Below are 19,659 nucleotides of genomic sequence, written 5' to 3'. Positions count from 1 at the left end.
TAACTGAGTGAGCCACCCAGGCGCCCCTGAGGCTCAATTATTTTGATTAAAATAGTAACTTCAGGAATGTTACTCAAAAGCTGAGCCTGTTTCCTCATCATACAATGACACCACTTCGACCAGCATTCCAGTTCTGGGTCAGGCTCAGATGAGGTATTTATAGAAAACTTAGTATAATACCTGGCGGGGTATTATACTGGTTCAAACCATCAAGAATAGAACACTATCCACTTACAAAAAGTTTACATATCCTAAACATTCTGTAGCTGATTTACAACACACTGCTTTGAGGGTGCTGGCTTGGGACTCGGTGACCAGCCCAAACCAAGCTCGAAAACAATTTACAAACCAGTGATCACCACCAAGTGGAACATCCATCAGAATCTTCTGGGGCAGTCTCCTTCATATGAAGCATACCCACCTCAACCTTCAAACACTGTGCCCTGCTTTCCCTTTTACTAGCGATCTGTGTCTCTAAGGGCAGCAGCTGGGTCTGGCACACAGCCAGCAGGCACCCCTGCCAGTAGAAACGGACCTCTTGTGGGGACCGCCACAATGTGCCTCAAAACCTACAGCCATCCCAGCAAAGGATCATGTCACGCGGTTCCAAGAACAAAAACATCTAGGACATTCACCCTCTAACAGGAAGTGTAAAATGAATAATGCTCAAGAACAAAAAAAGGAGCCCTGATTCTATGTGGACATAGAACACGGCTGTATCTCACCCTCCCTTGCCCAAGAGCTACTGGGGGAAGGAAGAGGGGCTGCCAATCAACGTAAGCACACGATGAAGGAAAGAGACTAAATAGTTATACTTTATTCCACCGTCAAACTTCAGACAGCAAGAATCTGGCAAGCATGCCACTGAGCATCCAAAGACCTTCTAGGCTCAGTGGAATCAAACTCCAGCTTCACATCACCGTCTGGTTTAAGTTTCTTCCTCTGAAAGACACAAAACGTTAGAGAAAGGAGCCACGTCACACTGGTGAAGTGCTTGTGATTTTCACCAGCTCCCCTCGGAAGGTAAGCCTTTCGGGTCGTCATGGGGCTGACAGGGGCTGACCGGAATTCCCTTCAGTCACCAGCTGGTGGTGAATGAAGCAGCAAAGAGGCAGTGTGCGGCCCATGTAACTAGCCCAGAGTATCTTTTCTCCTTCAGACCACGGGCTAGCCATTCCGCTGCCTTTCCCTCCATGCTTCTTCCTCACCCTAGCCTCTAAAAGGTCCGTCTCCCCCCTGGGCCCCTCATATGATTTCAAGGTGCTTGAAGCAGCTCCTGGCTCCAGAGTGAAGGCTGCTCCAAAGTCTAGTCTCAGAGAACTCTCAGGAAGTTCCACACCAGGGCTCCGGAGAGAAGGGTGGCTACAGCGCTTGGTCCCTAGCCTACAGCTAAGTCTAGACTTCAGGAAGAGGCCTGCTACACACCTTCCTCCTCCTCCTCCTCTTCCTCCTCCTCCTCATCGTCCTCATCAGAGCTGAACGTGCCGTCGGGCAGGCTGTAGACGCGGATGACTTGCTTGTTGGGGTCCTTGAGGATGAGGTACTTGCCCTCCTCCAGCTTCATGCAGATGTCGATGACACAGCGCAGGATGCCCCAGGCGTTCTCCACGCTCAGGTTGATCTGGCTGGCAAACTCATTGGGCTTGAACTGCTGGGTGCCCAGGATGACGTGGCGCGAGGAGTCTTTCACGTGGTACCGGGACACGTAACTAGCGGGGGGGGGGAGGGGGGGCGTTTAAGGTGGGGGTGGGCCCGCACAGAGGCACAGCAACACCTGGTGCCAAGGAGCAGTTCTTCCCAAGGGGGAGGGGAGAGGCGAGCCCAGCCCGCAGACCCCTCCTTGCAGCAGATGAATTCAGGACCTCCGGACCCGAATCTCACCCAAGTTTGAGATACTCCGATCCGGCCAGCAAAGCGCAGCACGTCCATCGGGCCAACTTGTAGCTGTTGTTCTTCAGCTCAGTGGCAATGACAGCCCCTCGCTGAGAGTCCAGCTTCTGACGCCAGTCAACGCCGTTGCAGTGCTGCGGGAGGCAAGCCGGGCCCAGGAGTGAATGGGGGCCCCTACTGCCTGAGGCCTGGGACCTCCTCCAGCAGAGAAGGCACTCCTTTGTGGGCTTGGTTCGGAAGAGGGGGGAGTCCGCAGGTAAATCACAGGCAAGGCTGTCACCAGGAAGGCGGCAAAGACACGGCCCCCTCCGCGCAGTGGGCACCCAGCCAACTGTAACTCCTCTAGTCTAGACCGGGACCCACGCGTGCCCAGTGACACAAGTGCCACATGAATGGCAGGGGCAAGCATTGACTGTGTGCTGTGTGGGAAGGGAGGGCTCCCTGGAGGCAATGCAATGGCTCACCCAGGGAGGGGCACTGACCGAGGCTGGCGGTGGCGTGCCGGGAGAGGCACAGGGAAAAGACAGGCCACAGGCTGGGGCAGCCTTGGGTGGGGGTGGAGACCGCAGAGGGGAGGCCAAGGCCTGACCTTGCGTATATACACGTGCAAACAAAGAGATCGTCTTCTCCCACCGCCTCGTGCATGAACGTGGGAACTTGGGACCCAGAGTAAAGTGACTGGTTGAAGGTGACGTAGCAGAGAGTCTCAGATTATCTTGGTTCATGGCAACCAGAGGCCAAAAAAACCCCCACCAGAGTTCCTTAAGTGGTTCGGCCCAAACCATTCAGGGGTAGTGTTTTGACAGATACGATTCCCTCAAAACCACTCTTGCGAGTCTGCCGTGGCGCGCCAAGAGCCTCTCCACACAGCTGTGCTGCACGACGGGAGCAGTGTGTGGGACAGTTAGTTGGCAGAGACCAAGCAAGTGGAGGGTGGGATGGAGGACGGTGCCAAGGTCAGTTAGGGGACCGGTAAATGCACAGTAAGAGGCATGATCAGCAGCGTCCTCCACTGGGGTGATGACAGCAGAATCGAGGGAGGAGATGGCCCACACCCACCTGCACAACAGAAGAGTATGGGGGGGGGACACGGGGCAGGGGGCGGGGTGGGGTGAGAGAGAGGAGGTGTTTGAGGCTGAGCCTAAGGGAGGAGAGAGACAGCTGACACATAGGAGGGAAAAGGGAATTCAGTAGAAAAACAATGGGATGGGAGTCCAAGCAGCTCTGAGGAATCACTGTTAAGAGTTCAAGGTTGAGGCCTGCAGTAAGCACAATTCTAAGATGACCCCTGACGACTCTTACCCTCCTGTGGGTGGAACCCATGCCAGTGAGGAAAGGTCACACCCGTGGTTTCGCACCTTCTATGTCAAAGACATTCTGCATATGTAATTAAGGTCCCTTAACACAGGGAGACCATCTGCGTGGGCCTTACCTAACCATGAGTCTCTTACATCTGGGTGTAAACCAGACATAGAGAAGTGAGAGATTGGAAGCACGAGAAGAATCTGCTGTGCCGTTGCGGATTTGAAGATGGAGGGGACCCTCGGGCAAGAGATGTGGGGGACCTCGAGGAACCGAGAAGCCCCAGCTGACAGCTGGCATGAGAACGGGGGCACTCAGCCCCACGATGGCAAGGAACTCTGAAACTCTGCTAACTCGAATGAGCCTGGAAGTTTCTTCCAGAACCTTCAGATTCATTTTAAGCCTTTAATTTGCTACGGAGCAAAAGAAAATGAATACAGAATTAACTGTGGTAAAAAGAGCCATGCAGGGGACTGACTTGAAAGAAGGCTCCAGTGGAGCTCAAAAACGAGGGGAGCCAGCAGAGAACACAAGTGAAGGGAGCAAAGAGAAACGTGCGAGACCAGAGTCAGGTAGCAGCACAGAGGGCAAAGCCACACTGCAGCCATGGGAGGCCCAGTGGAAAGTCTGAGAAGAGCCACTGGCCCCAGAGCTGAGTTGGCAGCAAGGCCTCTGGTGTGCTCCTTCATCGGGTGACAGAGGCTAAGGACGCCTGGGGAGTGGGAACCCGCTGCGGTAAATGCTCTCCCCGAGGCTCTAATGAAGGCAGAGCAAAACAGCCCACAGACTCCATCTCACTAGATACCTTTCCATGTGCGCCTGAGCTGTCCTTCCCACGGAGGACCCTTTATTCGCTGCAGCAGCGCCCGGGAGCACTGCCCCCTGCAGCCGAGTCAGGCACAGAAGCCCGGGGCAGCTTCAGAGAGGGGAGCAGCCCAACAAGCAAGGAGCATCAGCATCAGAGGAAAGATGAAGGAAGCCCATTTCTTTCAAGAGGCCTCCTGAAGAGCCAAATCTTCACTGATCTCGGAGTTCAAGAAGGGAAGGAGTTGGAAGAAGAAATCAGAAGGTTGGAGAGAAAGTAGTGGCTGCTTAAGCGAAAGAACAGATCAAAAAAAAAAAAAGAGCTCCAGGGCTTACAGGACACCTGCCAACCCAGACAATGAGAGATCAAAACCAGACACCGGCAGAGAGCTGAAACCCACGGGAGGGCAGAGGGGAACAGAGGGAGAAAGTCCTGTGAGAAGGTAGTTACTTCCGGTTCCTGCGTGCGAAAGCAGCAGAAAAGTTCTTAGGCCTTAAGCACGTTCTACACACACGATCTCTTTCTCAGTGAAGAAAGAAGGGGAGGAGAAACTCAGAAGGCAAAATAAATAAATAAATAAATAAAATCTCGGCAGCTGTGTAAGTGATGAATGGGGACTGAGACCGAGGCTCACCCAGGCTGGCCAGGGACAGCACGGCCCACAGGAACCACGGACAGGGTGACCAAGCATGCCTCACCCTGGAATCCCACTCGTTGAGTGTCTTGATGTTGATGAAGGACACTTCCCCATTGGCTCCGGTCATGACGCCGTCGTGCTCACAACGGACAATAAGGTCAATGTCGTCTCCAAGCTTCCACCTGCGGTACCTGCAGTGAACACGAAGCTTGTTTGGTCCCCGGAGACCCTGGCTTTCAGGGAGGCCGCCCCATCCAGGTGGCTGACATACCGGTAGGCGACAGAGGCGACTTCGTTCTTGTCCATGTCATCCTCCACAAACGGGTTTGGGTTGGGGAAGTTGTACCTTTCCTTTCCCTGCCAACAGACAGAGGCGCCATGAGACAGCGAGCACTTTCGGCTGAGCCCATCGGCCAGGCCCTGCATTCAGCTTAGTTTACAGCCCTGGCCGGCTCCCTGCAGCCCTCGGGGGTGGGGGGAGGCTCTTTACCGTTCCTGACCTCGAGCACGAACCCCGACAGATCCCGAGTGCTTGCATGTGCCACCGGTGTGCTTCATGTGTCTGGATTAGCAGCCACGCCCCCCCCCCCCCCCCCGGTTTCATTTTCCTAGACTACATGCCGCCACTTGTTACAACATACGTTTATTTACTTCACTGTCTTTCCTCCTCCATTCGAATGAAGCCTCCTAGAGCAGAAACTCTGAATGAATTCAGGACCTCCGAAACTTTGCTCACTGCTAGGTCTCCAGCACCTGAACAGTATTATTTGTATGTACGAAACAGCGTATTTATCAAAGAGCTGAAGGAATCCCTACAACCTGTCTGGCCGAGATGAGTGTTCTTAGTACTCTAACCTCACGGAGAAGAAACGTACCGCACACCACAGAGCTCTGAAGGGGGGGGTCTAGGGTTCAGTCAGGCAGCCTGACCTCAAGGCCCTAGCGTGGAGCTCCTCTCTGACAGCCCTGCTTAGTGCCACAACCCCAGAGCCTACCACAGAGCAAATGTTCCATAAACAGAGGTTGACAAAACAAACTGGTGCCCAGAGGCTCTCACCACCTCACCATTCTCAAACACTGCTGGGAGAAGTTGTGGTTGATGTAGGTCGCTTCCATGGCCAAGTTGCGGGGCGAATTGAAGGAATTGCCTTCATCTTGCGGGGGCTCATTGGCGGTCTCACTCACTGTCAGGAGGTCTGCAAAAGCAGTGGCATGGTCACCCACCCACGAAACCAAGCCATCGACAATGTGCCTGGCACTGCAGGGAGGGGCACAGGCCCATCCTTCAAAGAACCACCGTCTGCCAAGCCGGCTCTCCCAAGTGTGGGGCGCAGAGGGGAGGAAGCGGGGAGTGCTGCTGGGTAACTTCAGATCCTCTCTAATGTTAAATTCAAGCACATCGTAAGAAACTGATCCCCTTTCAATCTTTTTTTGGATTCCTCAAGAGAATGCCTGATTTTGTTAGCGATTCAACAAAGAAAAGGCCCTAAGCTTCAAATATGGAATTTTATCATTCGATCTCACTGCTATTATGTTTTAGTGACCTGGTTTCCCTTGATGGCATGTGTATACATGTTTGTGTGTATCAAACACGTGTGCAAACGTAGTTTTCCCTTTATAAATACACTTTAGTAAAGAAAAAAAGACATTAATTTAAAGAAAAACGTGAAGTAAACGTCAAAGGTGGTAGGGCGCATTGGCAGAAATCAGGAAAGCGCCATTCAAAGGAGTAACATTTGGGAGCACAGTACTGGGGCCCCGGGAGAACTCAGGAAGCCTTGAGGAGGTACTGCAGCAACAGGCCTTCCCTTCTCCAGGTCCCTGAGCAGGCTGGGAGGGTGCAGCCATGGCTATCAATGCCTGCGGGGGAGACAGACCGTTTACTGCCTATTCTCTAGAACCAGGGACTCACTCTGAACCAACACAACACCCGACACCTTGGTGCTGCTCCCAGACAGGCTTCTTACCAAAGTCAGAGTTGTCCCTCTTGTCAAAGAAGAGCTTGGACCCAACTCTCTGCACAACGATGTCCCAGGAATACACAGAGCGGGTGCAGCTCATCAGTGTGGCCAGAATGGCATCAGTTGCAAACACATTCCCCTGAGTTTTTGCCAGCTGCGAAGAGGACAGAGAGAGAAAGACACGAGGATATGCTTAGCTCTAACTGCCCATCTGCACGGAGGGCTCCTCCGCAGGGAGCTTTCATGCCCTCCTGAACGCGCGCCTCTAGCTGTCTGAAGGTGAGTCCGTAGGCTTCCGCTGGCCAGCACTGCCCCGGCACACGAGGGGCGGCAGCTCTCCGACCACTCACTACATTCCAGGATGGCACCTTGTGATGCTCTCGTCCTCACCCCAGTGGCTGTGGTAAGCACATTTACCCACCGCACAGGGGAGGAGAGAAGGCCTCAGTAGGTGGCGCCAGGAAGCATGGCAGAGATGGGACTCGAGTCCAGCTCCGTTCAACACCAGCATTATGGTGGAGCCAGCGAGGTGCCTGTATTCCCATCGAATCCTGACCTGTTCGGGAGCATCTTATCTAAAAAGGGGCTTCTGAGGTCCACATGATTCACGTATATGCCCGCGTGCTGTTCCTTCTGCGGACTCGGCCATAGAAACTGGCAGCACTCCTCACAGGGGCCCACCTTTCGGATGACAGGGTCGTCTGTGGTGGTGACGGTGTGGAAGATGCGCTTGATGCTCCGCAGCGGCTTCTCGCTCCTCGTGGTGATGCGGTCGAAGGCTTTATCATAGTACTCCAGGGCCCCACAACACTCGCTGAGGGAAGAGTGGGGCAGACACGCAAAGGAAACGGGAAGATCAGTTTTTTTTTTTTAAAAAAGAAGCCATGGAGGGGCACCTGGGTGGCTCAGTCGGCTCATCATCTGACTCTTGATTTCAGCTCAGGTCATACTCTCAGGGTGGTGAGATCAGGCCCCACATCAGGCTCTGCCTTCAGCAGGGAGTCAGAGTCTGCTTGAGATTCTCTCCCTCTCCTTCTGCCCAACCCCTCCCCCAACCCCGCTTATGTGCTTTCTTTCTTTCTGCCTTATAAATAAATCTCAAAAAAAAAAAAAAAAAAAAAAAAGGAAAAGCCACGGAATCTGAAGTCTTATCTAGAAATCCAACATATAAAAGAAGAGATGGTTTCCCCGACGAGAACAGGAGAGACAAGCTCTCAGAGTTCACTCAGGTCCCTGTCACTAAGCGTGAACACAACCGACTCAAACTCCCCATTTTAATGACAGGGAGACTGGGGCCAAGACAGGGATGCGGGTAGTTACGGAGGCATCCAGGTACGAAGATTTCTGGCCTGGCACTCTGGCCCCCACTGACTTACTTCTGTCTACTACTTGGGGTAAACAGCTCTTTGTAACGTCAGGAAAAGCTTTGCTTCTGATCAACTACGGTCTTTCTCTTTCTGCTGAAAGAGCTACACAACCTGCTCGCCCATACGCGAGCGCGTGCCAGAAGGTAGCCAAAGACGCCACTTACATGTCCTGGGGCTCTGATACTTCCAAGTAGCGCATCTTCATCAACTGAGGAAAGTCCATCTCCTCTTTCACCTCCCAGTCACTACGGACCTCCACTGAAGAGTCTCGGGGTTTCTGCAGTGCAAAATCAGTGGAGGGAAAAGAATTAGAACCAACACGTAACCTAAGCAGAAGACAGATTAACAGTGTGAAGAGGTTTTAGTCAATAAATCTCTCTGGAACATCTACCATGCGCTGGCTGCTTTATAATAAGCATCCCTGACTCTTTGGAGTTTACAATCTAGGAAAGGACTGAAAGAGTCAAAAGGTCAAAAACAACCAGGAATTTTACTCCTAGGTGATATCGGCACCCGGGGCACACCAGCTCTTTCACACATATGTATTTTATAAAGGAGCTCTAGCAGCTTCTTTTATTTCTCACAGGATGTTAGCACAGCAAGCATCGCATCCAGCAAAACCTAACTGCTGCCACCCGAGCCTATCTCCTGCTTACACGCATCTTCCGTTCTCGCGTCCCCACAAGCACCTGCACACAAACGTTGTCAGCAGCATTTTTCCTAACAACAGCAAGTGGAAACCACCCAGACGTCCATGTCCCAGTGAACAGGTAACAACACCTGGTATATGCATACAACAGATTCGGCAATAAGGAGGTACTGATGCACACAAGGCGGATGAGCCGTGAAAACATGCTCAGTGAAAGGAGCCAGGCACAAAGCCCACATGTTGTAGGAGTCTGCTTATATGAAACGTCTAGAAGAGGCAAATCCAGAGACAAAAGAGACTGGTAGTAGCCGAGGGCTGGGGAGAGAGAACAAGGGCTGACTGATGAAGGGCATGGGGTTCTTTTCAGAAGGAGGAGAATGTTCTGGAACTGGCTGTGGTAACGCGGGCCCGTATCCGTGAATGTACCAAGAACCACTGAACTGTACACTTTAAATAGGTGGGTTGTATGGTTTGTGAATTTTATTTCAATAAAGCGCTTATAAAACCAAATAAACAAACAACACTGAATTTCTAGATAGAAGTCTGGTGTGGATACACTACCTGTGACTTTTGGTCCCACTTCTGCCTCACTCCGAATTGTTTCTGAAACTTTTTCTGCAGTCGTATGCGCTCTCTAGAAAGACAAGAAGATTGTGCTTTTGGCGCAGATCCTTAAGTCCATGGCTTTTGGAAAGGTAGAAGCTGCCATCCTCTTCTGCTAAACCGCAACATCACCACTGATTTCTCAGAACTAAGAAAACAGGGGCTTTGTGAAAAAGAGCAGACCAAGAGTGCATACTCAGGTGCTTCAAGAGGCACACTGCCCCCCAACACCGACCAGGTGGGTTTCACTCCCCCTCTGGAGAGGTCAGTGGCAGCCCCAGCCTGGGCAGGGCGGCTGCTGCCTGACCCAGCTCCCAGGGCCCCCTGGGAAGGAGGCCCCGGCAGAACCGAGCAGAGGGAAGCCCCAGGGCTCTTCTTATCTGCCCTTGTTTCCTGCCAGTGCACGGCCACTGCCAAGTACCTTGCGATCTGCCAGTGGTGGCCCTCAGAGAATGACGGCAGGCTCAAATAGTGGCTTCACTGCCATCTGGAAGGTTTTTGTTTTTGTTTGTAATGCTGGGGAAGACAACCATCCTCCTGCTCTGGCCCAGTGATTTCAGAGTACGCTCAGTCCTGGAAAAGTAACTCGTTCCAGGACAGGAGACCTCACCTCTCTTTCTGCTTGGCACTCTTAGGCAGGGTCTGCAGGTTGAATTGCAACATGTTCCGTCGATCTTTGTCTCTGCGGAGGTTCCGCTGGGAATTAAGAAAAACACCCATGTTAAAATCCTGGGGATCTGACGAACAACAGGCAGAGCTTCATGGGAGGTCTTTACTTGGAATTCGCGTAGACATACATTCACACATTTTTTTATTGAAGCAGGTTTACGGGCTCTTATTAGAGGTGCAGTTTGCCTCTTTATGTAGAATAAGGTGCAGCCTGACCGGACCATCTACTTAATAAAGCCTGCACACAGCAATCAAATGAGGCAACAGGCACCTTTTTACCTGACGCAAACACCCCCTCTGAGTGGCACAGAGACATGACGTCCTAGCCTACCACAAAAACCTGAACTATTTAAACCCATCTCTGGACCCAGTAAAGTTTACTTTAGCATGGTGTCTCACTGGTCAGCTACTTGGAAGTCACTGGAAGACCTATGAAAATCAACTTTCTTCAGTACACACAAGGTAGCATTTTTAGCAGGTGGCAGCCAATGGTAATGGCCCCAAGATGGTCAGATTGCTGGCTCTTGGCCTACCTGTGCGAATCGCATCCGATTCCGCTGGTAGGCGGTCTTCTGTGTGCGTGCTGTGTCCACCAGCTGGAAACTAGTTTCGTCCTCCTCGTGGAAATAAGCATACTGACTTCCACCTCCGAACTGAGAAGAGTATTTATCTGCAAGCAAAGGCAGTGGGGTGTAACAGCTACTACCTACAGACTTTACACACGTGCTGGTCTAAAGCCCTGCTATTTAAAGGGTATTCTCGGGACCCTTAGCAGAAGTGCACGCTGACGGACTCATCCCAGACCCCTTAAATCAGAATCACCATTTTAAGAAAATCCCCAGGTGATTCATGTGCACATTCAAGTTCGAATGGCTCTGATCTAAAGAACTAAGTCAAGACATCTTGCGTCTGAGGACCTCAAGCCCATTTCACACCCTGCCTTATTCTATAAGAACAGGAGTTAAGATTTACTCTCCCAGAAAGGGCAAACATGGGACACGCATTATGCAAATGCGTAATCATCACCCAAGGCAGACATGTCTAATGGGTTATGATATACTTTACTGCTGGCCTCAGCCTCAGATAATCTTTTTTTTTTTTTTAAGATTTTATTTATTTGTCAGAGCGAGAGAGCGAGCACAAGCAGGTGGGGTGGCAGGCAGAGGGAGAAGCAGGCTCCCCACTGAGCAAGGAGCCCAATGTGGGACCTGATCCCAGGACCCTGGGATCATGACCTGAGCTGAAGGCAGACGCCTGACTGAGCCACCCAGGCGTCCTGCCTAAGATAATCTTAACTTAGTATTCCAAGGAGTCACTTCTAACAATCTCAACTGGCACAGAAAAAAACCCAACCCATTTACTGTATCAAGATCTTAAAATCTGGGGTCATAAATCTGGAGTCCACTGATTTGGCTTCCCAGGTTCAGTAAATCCCAGGTACTGGAGTGTGCAAAATGGGAATCAACGGATCTATGAAAAGGTTCGTGGCTCCCTAAAAGTGGGAGGGAAAAAAAAAATCCCACTATAACAGATTAAACCAATTTAAAGAACAGTCTAAGTTTTGGGGCCATAAAAAAGAAAAAAACCCCAAACTGTCTACAGTTCAGACTATGCCCCTAAAAACTATGAATTATCATTACTGTTTTGTTCCTGTTCTAGAACGCTTTTGGTGGGAGGTTACTAGAAAAAGTAACAATCCTCCCAAGGCCCTGGTCTGGGCAGTCAGTTGAACACTTACTCGTGTACCTCTTATCTTGGTACGTGGCACCCGTCCAGTCTGCAACCTGTGAGAGCAACAAGAGAAGAAAGGGAACACAGGTCAGACACGTCTCTGCTGACCCAGAAACCCCCGTAAGTGAAGACGCAGTCTGGGGAAAACGTAAGAAGGACTGGCTCACAAGGCCTTTGTAAGTGCCCAGCTCTCCTAGGACTAATGGAAGTACCCAGACGTTATAGCCTTCCCCAGCTGGTGTCCCTATAAGGACCACAGGAGTTACGTTTTTGAGAGAATGAACTTGGAATGAACTAATGGAGGGTAGCAGCCACAGTTTAAAAGATTCACTCTCACCAACAGGCAAGTACCTTTCCTAGCCGATCTCCTTTGCTAAACGGCTGGTAGGGCATATCCCGAAACTGCTCGGGCACCGCACAGGGACCCCAGCCTGAGGGGTTGTCCTGGATCACGGGGGTCATGAACTTTGCCATCTTCTAAAACCTTAAAAACACAAATAATGTGAGTAGCTTCATGAAGAAAGGCCTCCGAGTACAAACAGCCTTCCACTGAGATAAGCTAAGACATAATAACGATAAAATTCAAAAGGCAACACACAAAATGGAACACTCAACTGTTGAGCTCCTACTAACTCAATCTGTTTCCTCGTAGATTATACTGTGAATACTTAAAACTTGGAAGACCACTAACAAAACTGATTTACCGTATTGCACTGATTCTGTGACACCCACTTTTCTCACTATAACGTCTTTGAAATGAGTCTGCCCCTTATGCTTGATTGGCTGTCTGTATTTCTTAGTGCTACATAACATAGTGTGCTTCTTAAACTCAGTGGCATCTCAGGCTTGATAGAATGAAACCTTTTCTTAAGTGTAATAACCATGTTCTAGTTCTCAAAAACACCTTCACCAAGGCATACAATTCATAGCTTCCCCAAGTTTGTCTTTTCATCTGTAAAATGAGTAAGACCCTTATTTAATTCATAGCACAAGATCATTGCAAAAGACTTGGTAGTTACACATATGAAAATGCTTCCATTGTAGGATACCACACAATTACAACTGGGACTTGCAAAAATGCATTTATACGTGGGGTGCTGAGAAAAGAAAGGAGTCCGTAAACATAGTCTGATATTTAACTTTTCTTTCTTGTTCTTCTGATTTTCTGTCATCAATGCAAATCCTTATGCAGAACAAGTGCACACAGAGCCAAGCAAAAAGCCTGTCAGAAAGCTGAGGTTACCATAAACCTTAGGCCATAAAAGTGGCTGTATGTCACATGTTTGATTATAAGTACCAGTTACTGTTCTTAGTGTTTTCCCTGCATAAACTCAGTGATGCCCCCAACAATCCTGAGGTAGCTTCTAGTATCATCCCCACTTTTCAGATCAGAAAACCGAAGCACAGAGAAGCTAAGAAATTGTTCAAATTTGCAACACTAGTTGATGAAAAAATCTGAACCAAAGCAGTCTGGCTGGAATCCATATTCTGTGTGATGCTCAAGCAGATCTTTGCCTGACAGTTCCTATCAAAAACCTATGCACTTATCATCCACCGTAATCCTCAGGTGAGTTCCCAGAGGAAAATTCATTGCACAAATATTTCTGGAGCCTGAAGAGTAATCAAAGCGCACAGGCATAGTGATCGTGGGAAGTTCTTCTCAGTGTCCCATGACAGGGAAGAGATTCAAGCTTCCTACAGAGGTGACACCGGGGTGACAGCAACAGGGAACGCACCTGAGAGCTTCATCCTCCGACTCTAAACTTAAGCTATACTACAGGAAGAGGCCTGAGACAAGGAGTGGCAGCTTCAAGACAACTCTCATTAAAATGAGTATTTACAGTGTGTCAGACACTGGGCTGAATAAGTTAACAGTACTAACTCCCCCACACCCCCATTTGAGAGATTAAAAATTTGCAACTCGGCCAATTAAGCTGTTGATCTGCCCACCGTTTCAACAGAGTTGATTTCCAGGGTTGTCTGCCTTAAGTCCAGCACTCTTCCCATTATGTGATAGCTCGGCAGGAGCCCGAAAACAAATGGGGTTGTAGACCGTACCTAGTAACCCAGTACCAGTATTTCAAAACGTGTAAAAAAAAAAAAAAAAAATCTAGTCGTTCTGCCACAGTTCAAGAAGGAAACAGACCTAAGGCCTGGCATGCACTTCTCCAGCAGGTGGGAGGACGTCCCCTGGCTTCAACATGTGTAAAATAAGAGAAGAATGGAACCAGAAGCAGAAACAGCCTGTCAGTTGCATCAGAACGACAGCTGTACCGGCGACAGGGGCAGGGTGGGGCACTCACAAGGGGCCCTGTGGCTGACGGGGCACGGTGTTGTGTAGATCATCGCGGCCACTACAGATCGGATGCCATCAGTTCCGGAGAGGAGTTTCAGATCAGAGATCAAACCTGTGCCACCACAGCCCTCCATTTCACAGAAAAGGGAAGAAAACCTTTGGACTGTGAACTCCTCAGGGCAGGGTCGAACACTGCTCAGTTTGGAACCCCCCCATACCTCCTTCACAGAAACTCTGGGAGCTTCTGGCCACTTGGAAGACCCTGAGACCCAACTGGGTTACGAGATACTATCAAAGTCGCTCAGCCCGTGGCCAAAAAGCGGAGTCTAAGGCCAGGGGACCTCACCCACAAGGCTGTGCCCTGCAGCCCTAAGAGTATGCGGCCTGGGGTCCCAGAAGGCGGATTCCTGCCCCGCCCAGCGGGGACGGCCGGAGACGTACGGGAGGTCCCGTACGGGAGGTCTCTTCCGGGAGGGCTCCGAAGGCCGAGCCCAGCCCAAGCCGGTTCCAGAGATCCACCGAACCCTACGGAACATTCCACTCACCTGTAAAGGCCTCTGCCGGGCCCGGATGGCGAGAGATGCTCCGGGCCGGAGACCGCGCACCTGGCTGCCCTCCGAGGAAGAGGGAAAGAGAAGGAAAGATGCGCGCGCACCGGCCGGCGCCGTAAACACAATCGGCGCTGTCGTAAACTGCCCTCTAGCTTCCTCCGGAATCAACGGCAGAACGCACGAGTCGTAAAGCGACGGCACACCCGGAAGTTCGTCACCGATCTTTGCGAGACGTCTTCGCGGTCTCCAAGGAGCCCAAACGCCGGAGGTGTGTTACAGTTACGTCACGGGCGCATCCGGCGACGCCCCCAGAGGGCGTCCCGAATTTTTGAAACGTGGCGGGGGTGCACTGGAAGCTGGAGGCGGGGAGTGGTGATGGTCTGTGTCCCGTAGCGCTTCACGGAAGCTTCGGCCACTCTGTATCGCAGAGTGACCGCCTTCTCTGGCCAATCGTGTGGCTCGGGTCTCACAGCTGGGGGCAGGTTGACGGTCCGGGGCCGAGTTTACGGTTACCATTCGTCCCTCCTGGCCCCCCTCCACCCCCCGCCCCCGCCCCCTCTTTTAGTTTCGGAAACTGAGGCCCGGAGGGCTAAGGTATCCTAAGTAAATCCGATCGCGAGTGTAGGGGGTAGCTGCCAGGATTCCAACCACACTTACACGGTTCTCAAGCTTTGTCGTACGACGAAGATTTCTGGAGCGCTAATGTGTGGAATGGAGACTCCGGGTCTCACTTCCATTGACTGTTACTCAGCTACGTCTAAGCTGGAGGCCTGGAATCTGCGTGTTAGCGATTGTGATTCTGAAGTGGCGACTCGGGAACCACTTTGCTACAAAGGACAACGGTGCTGTCCTTTCTGCAACTGTTGGCCTCTGGAATTTGTCCTGGAATCATATTCGGGGATTTCAAAACATAGAAACAGAATTTGAGGATGTGTTTTTATTCAGACTGCAGATTCTTTTCTATCTGGTCTGCTAGGATTCCTTATCAGTCTCCCCGCGTGACTCCTTTATTGGAAAATAAATCTGTTAGATCTGATATCTGCTCAGCTCTGCCACTTGCTAGCTGTGTAAGCTTCACATCTCTGGGCCTTAGTTTCCTTATCTGTAAATTGGAGATGATGATAATTGAGCACTATGAAGGTAAAAATAAATTCATGTGAAAATAGTAATTCCACTTACCAGTTGTGTGAACTTGGACAGGTTATTTGATTTCTCTTCAAGCTGCTTACTTATCTGTGACATGAAAATATTAATGGGGGGCCGCCCTAGGGGGTAGGGGGTGGTTCAGCGGTTAGGCGTCTGCCTTCGGCTCAGGTCATGATCTCGGGGTCCTGGGATGGAGCCTTCTGGGCTCCCTGCTCAGTGGGGAATCTGCTCACTCTCCCTCTGTAGCTCCACCTGCTTGTGCTCTCTCTGTCAAATTCATAAATAAAATCTTTATTTAGAAAAAAAATGTTAATAGGTGCATTTGTTTCCATAAATTTTCTCCCAACCTGCTCATGTTCCCAGTTTTCCTAATTTTTGCTGATGGCACCCAGTTAATGGTGCTCAGTGCAAAGCCTTGTAGTTAATCATGGATACTTCCCTTTCCCTTTCCCACATTTCCACATTCAATCCTTTACCCAGTGTTCCTTGCTCTACTCTCAAAATATGCCTTTTTTAAAAAAAATATTTATCAGAGAGCGAGAGAGAGCCAAGCAGGGGGAGCAGCAGGCAGAGCAAGAAGCAGATTCCATGAAGAGCACAGAGCCCGATGGGACTCGATCCCAGGACTCTGGGATCATGACCTGAGCCGAAGGCAGGCGCTTAACCAACTGAGCCACCCAGGCATCCCAACTTTCAAAATACACCTTGAATGCTACCACTTTCCTCCACCATATCCAGCCTCCTGCTTGGACTCCCAGTGTCCACTCTTGCTTCTCTAGGGTTCCTTCTCCACTGGTACCCAAAGCAATCTGTTCACAGTCTTCTAGCAGCTTCCTATTATGTGCGTAGAGTGAAACATGAATGTCTTCCTGTGGCCTGTCTGGTCCCTAACTACCTTTCAACTTTATATCCTGACTTTTCTTTTTTTTAAATTTGTTTAGAGAGGGAGAGTGAGCACAGCAGGGGTGGGGGCAGAGGGAGAGAGACTCTCAAGCAGACTCCCCACTGAGTGTGGAGCCCCACACACGGGGCTCGATCTCACGACCACGAGATCACAACCTGAGCTGAAATCAAGAGTCAGATGCTTAACCATCTACACAACCCCGGCACCCCTGTATCCTGCCTTTCTCTACTCGCTCTGCTGTAGCTACCATGATCTTTTTTCTAAGCCTCAAGTACATCAACTTCATATCTAGCTCAGCAGGGCCTCTGCACTTGCTGTGACTTCTGCGTGGAACACTCTTTACCGGATTTAACCATGGCTGGCTTGGTCTCATCATTTACACCTCTGTTCCAAGAGTTATCTCCTCCATGAGATCTCTGACCACCTTTCCTAAAGACGCTGCTACTCCCTGCAACCCTCCTCGCCCCCTTACCCTGCTTCGTATTCTTCATAGTTCTCATCATGCTCTGAAATATTTTTCTGCTTCCTTGTTTAGGTTCTGTCTCTGCCTCTAGAGTATAAACTCCCTAAGAGTAGAGGCTTTGTCTGTCTCACCTAGAGGGGTGCCAGTAATACATATTTATTGAATTGTTGAATGAAGGCATAGGGGTTTTAAGAGAATTGAATGAGAAAATAAATTTAGCACATTACCCTGGGCACATAAATGAGCACTCGATTAACGTTAGTGTAATTAAGATCAATATTAACTGTAGCGTGTTCCAAAATGTAAGGGGAAATGTATTTTTGCTCAATTGCTTAGATCATGTCTTTTTTCTTTTCTTCTTCTTCTTCTTTTTTTTTTGCTGTGGGTTCACAGGCCATCTGCTGCTGTCTCTCCCTTGTGTCAGAGTTTAATCATCTTTCCCATATTTTGGCCCAGACATCTCCCCAGATGGAGAAGGATTTGGAGTGTCCTGTCTCATTCTCAGTAGTGAGTCTCTGGCCTTGGGTGGGAGCTCTTGCTTTTGTTCCTCCTCTCAACTGACACCCCTGCTGCTTCTCTCTCTGTCTATCCCCCTGTCTCCATGCAGCTGGGATGACCCTCCTTTACATTAAATCAGAGTGCGCCCGATCTCCCGTCTTCCCACCTCAGAACAGTTTAGCAGCTCTCCTCCAGCCTGGGAATAAAATCCTGCACTCTGTTCTGTGGCCTGCAAATTTCAAAATGGCAGCTTCTCACTGGCAGGATTCTCTTTCTGGGTCCTACCCAGGTTCATTACTGCCCGGAGACCTCTTTACCTGCGGTCCTCTGGTGCCCCGAATGCATTTCCTCTAGATCTTCACGCACTCGTATTTTCATCAAACAAACATTTCCTGACCACCCCTCTGAGGAGCCTCACGCCCTTTACTTTCTCCCCACCAGGGGCCTGGCACTCCTCCGGGGATTTACATGAAGTCATTTAATTCTCACCACAGCTGTGTGAGGTCGAGCCTACTAGTCTTCCCATTTTCCAGATGGAGATATGGAGGAGTGCTCTAGGCTGAACGGTGCAGAGAAGCTGGGGTCTCGAACTCAGGATGCCACCCAGCTCCTGCTTCTTTTGCTTCTCTGTTGATGTTTTACTGGATGACTAACATTTGTCTTGTAAAAAATTATTTGTTTGGTTTTTTATCTCCTTAGGAGAAATGGAAGCCTCAGGAGAGGTGGGATCTTACATAGCTTGTCCACTGTAGGATTGCCGGCACCTAGAATTAGCACACAGTTGGTGCTTGGAAAATGTCTGTTGGGCGTGTGAGGATCTCTGCGGACAGGTCCTTTCTTCTGTGTGTCTGCAGTACTTGGTGGAGCCCTCTGTTGCTGTGTCTGTCTCTGGTACCAGTGTCCCCCACTTCTGGTACTCCAGACCCCGCGTTCCTCTACCATGTGGCTGCATTGTTTCATGAGGAGACCTCATGGCCCTGCACAGGACCTGGCACACAGAGCGTGCCCAGGAAATGCTTAATGAATCCAGGACCCCTGGATCCTGCTTTCAGAGGCTGTAAAATAAAAACTTTAACATTGTTGCCAGAAAAATGCAGGTTTGAGGGCAGATCCCCATTTCTCCAAAGATTTCACACTGTCTTCCCACTTTGGAGAGGCACAAACACTGCCTTTGGGTGATTGAGTGACGAATTTTTTCATTATTACCAACAATGGCTAATAGTAGCATCGCAATTTAGAAGTGACAAGGTCCCTAATTTCTTTTTCCTTTTTTTTTTAAAGATTTTATTTATTTATTTGAGAGAGAGAGAATGGGAGATAGAGAGCATGAGAGGGAAGAGGGTCAAAGGGAGAAGCAGACTCCCTGCTCAGCAGGGAGCCTGATGTGGGACTCGATCCCGGGACTCCAGGATCATGACCTGGGCCGAAGGCAGTCGCTTAACCAACTGAGCCACCCAGGTGCCCGACAAGGTCCCTAATTTCATCTGAAGCTCATGGCAATCATATTTTAATACAAATTTTACAGTTGGTAGAATGAGGCTCAGAGAGGTACAGTCTCTAACACGAGGTCACACAGCCAGTGAGAGGCAGAGCTGGGATTTTATTTCCTCATTCCACAGACACATTGTGGAGCACCTTCCATGTGCCTGGTATAGGCTAGGTGTAGGATGCAGCAGGGAGCAGAGTGGGTGAAGGTCTTGCCCTCAAGGAGGGTGCTTTTTTTTTTTTTTAAGATTTTATTTATTTATTTGACAGAGAGAAACACAGCAAGAGAGGGAACACAAGCAGGGGGAGTGGGAGAGGGAGAAGCAGGCCTCCCGCAGAGCAGGGAGCCCGATGCGGGGCTCGATCCCAGGACCCTGGGATCACGACCCGAGCCGAAGGCAGACGCTGAACGACTGAGCCACCCGGGCGCCCCAAGGAGGGTACTTTTAAGTGGGGGGAAGGTAGACACTGGGCAGCGTATAGAGATGTGACAAGGAGGTAACGATGCTGCACCAGGGCTCTGTGTTAGAGAATGGTCTGGGTGCCACACTTATAAGGGCAGAGTTTAAGGAGGCCCATCTGGGGAGGTGACATTTGAGCAGAGCCTGGAGGTTAAGAGGGAGCGAGCAGGGAAGAGCCTGGGAGCCGCTTACATCTGCTTGGATGTGTCCAGTGCTGGGGAGCTCATTCTCTGATGCCACT

General features: G+C 50.3%; 1 protein-coding gene across 2 annotated transcripts; it reads right to left on the bottom strand.

Moving 5' to 3' along the window:
• Positions 1-793: 793 nt before the first annotated feature.
• EIF3D (eukaryotic translation initiation factor 3 subunit D) lies at positions 794-14,628 on the bottom strand. 2 transcript variants are annotated; one of them, XM_027595026.2, is made up of 15 exons: positions 14,456-14,628; positions 11,966-12,098; positions 11,622-11,667; positions 10,417-10,553; positions 9,825-9,910; positions 9,173-9,245; positions 8,127-8,239; positions 7,277-7,409; positions 6,602-6,749; positions 5,700-5,830; positions 4,906-4,991; positions 4,696-4,825; positions 1,882-2,024; positions 1,426-1,709; positions 794-942 (listed from the first exon to the last, which is right to left on the bottom strand). In XM_027595026.2, exons 2-15 carry the CDS (start codon positions 12,086-12,088, stop codon positions 929-931), a joined length of 1,647 nt encoding a protein of 548 aa, XP_027450827.1. In that variant the 5' UTR covers positions 12,089-12,098; positions 14,456-14,628; the 3' UTR covers positions 794-928. The 2 variants fall into 2 exon arrangements, with proteins under 2 accessions (XP_027450827.1, XP_027450829.1); XM_027595028.2 differs by lacking the exon at positions 14,456-14,628 and adding an exon at positions 13,918-13,936.
• Positions 14,629-19,659: the final 5,031 nt, after the last annotated feature.

The sequence above is a fragment of the Zalophus californianus genome, chromosome 9 (assembly GCF_009762305.2).
Source record: "Zalophus californianus isolate mZalCal1 chromosome 9, mZalCal1.pri.v2, whole genome shotgun sequence".
NCBI classification, from domain to species: domain Eukaryota; kingdom Metazoa; phylum Chordata; class Mammalia; order Carnivora; family Otariidae; genus Zalophus; species Zalophus californianus.
The sequence above is the reverse complement of the archived record's forward strand: the minus strand, read 5'-3'. Positions and strand labels throughout refer to the sequence as shown.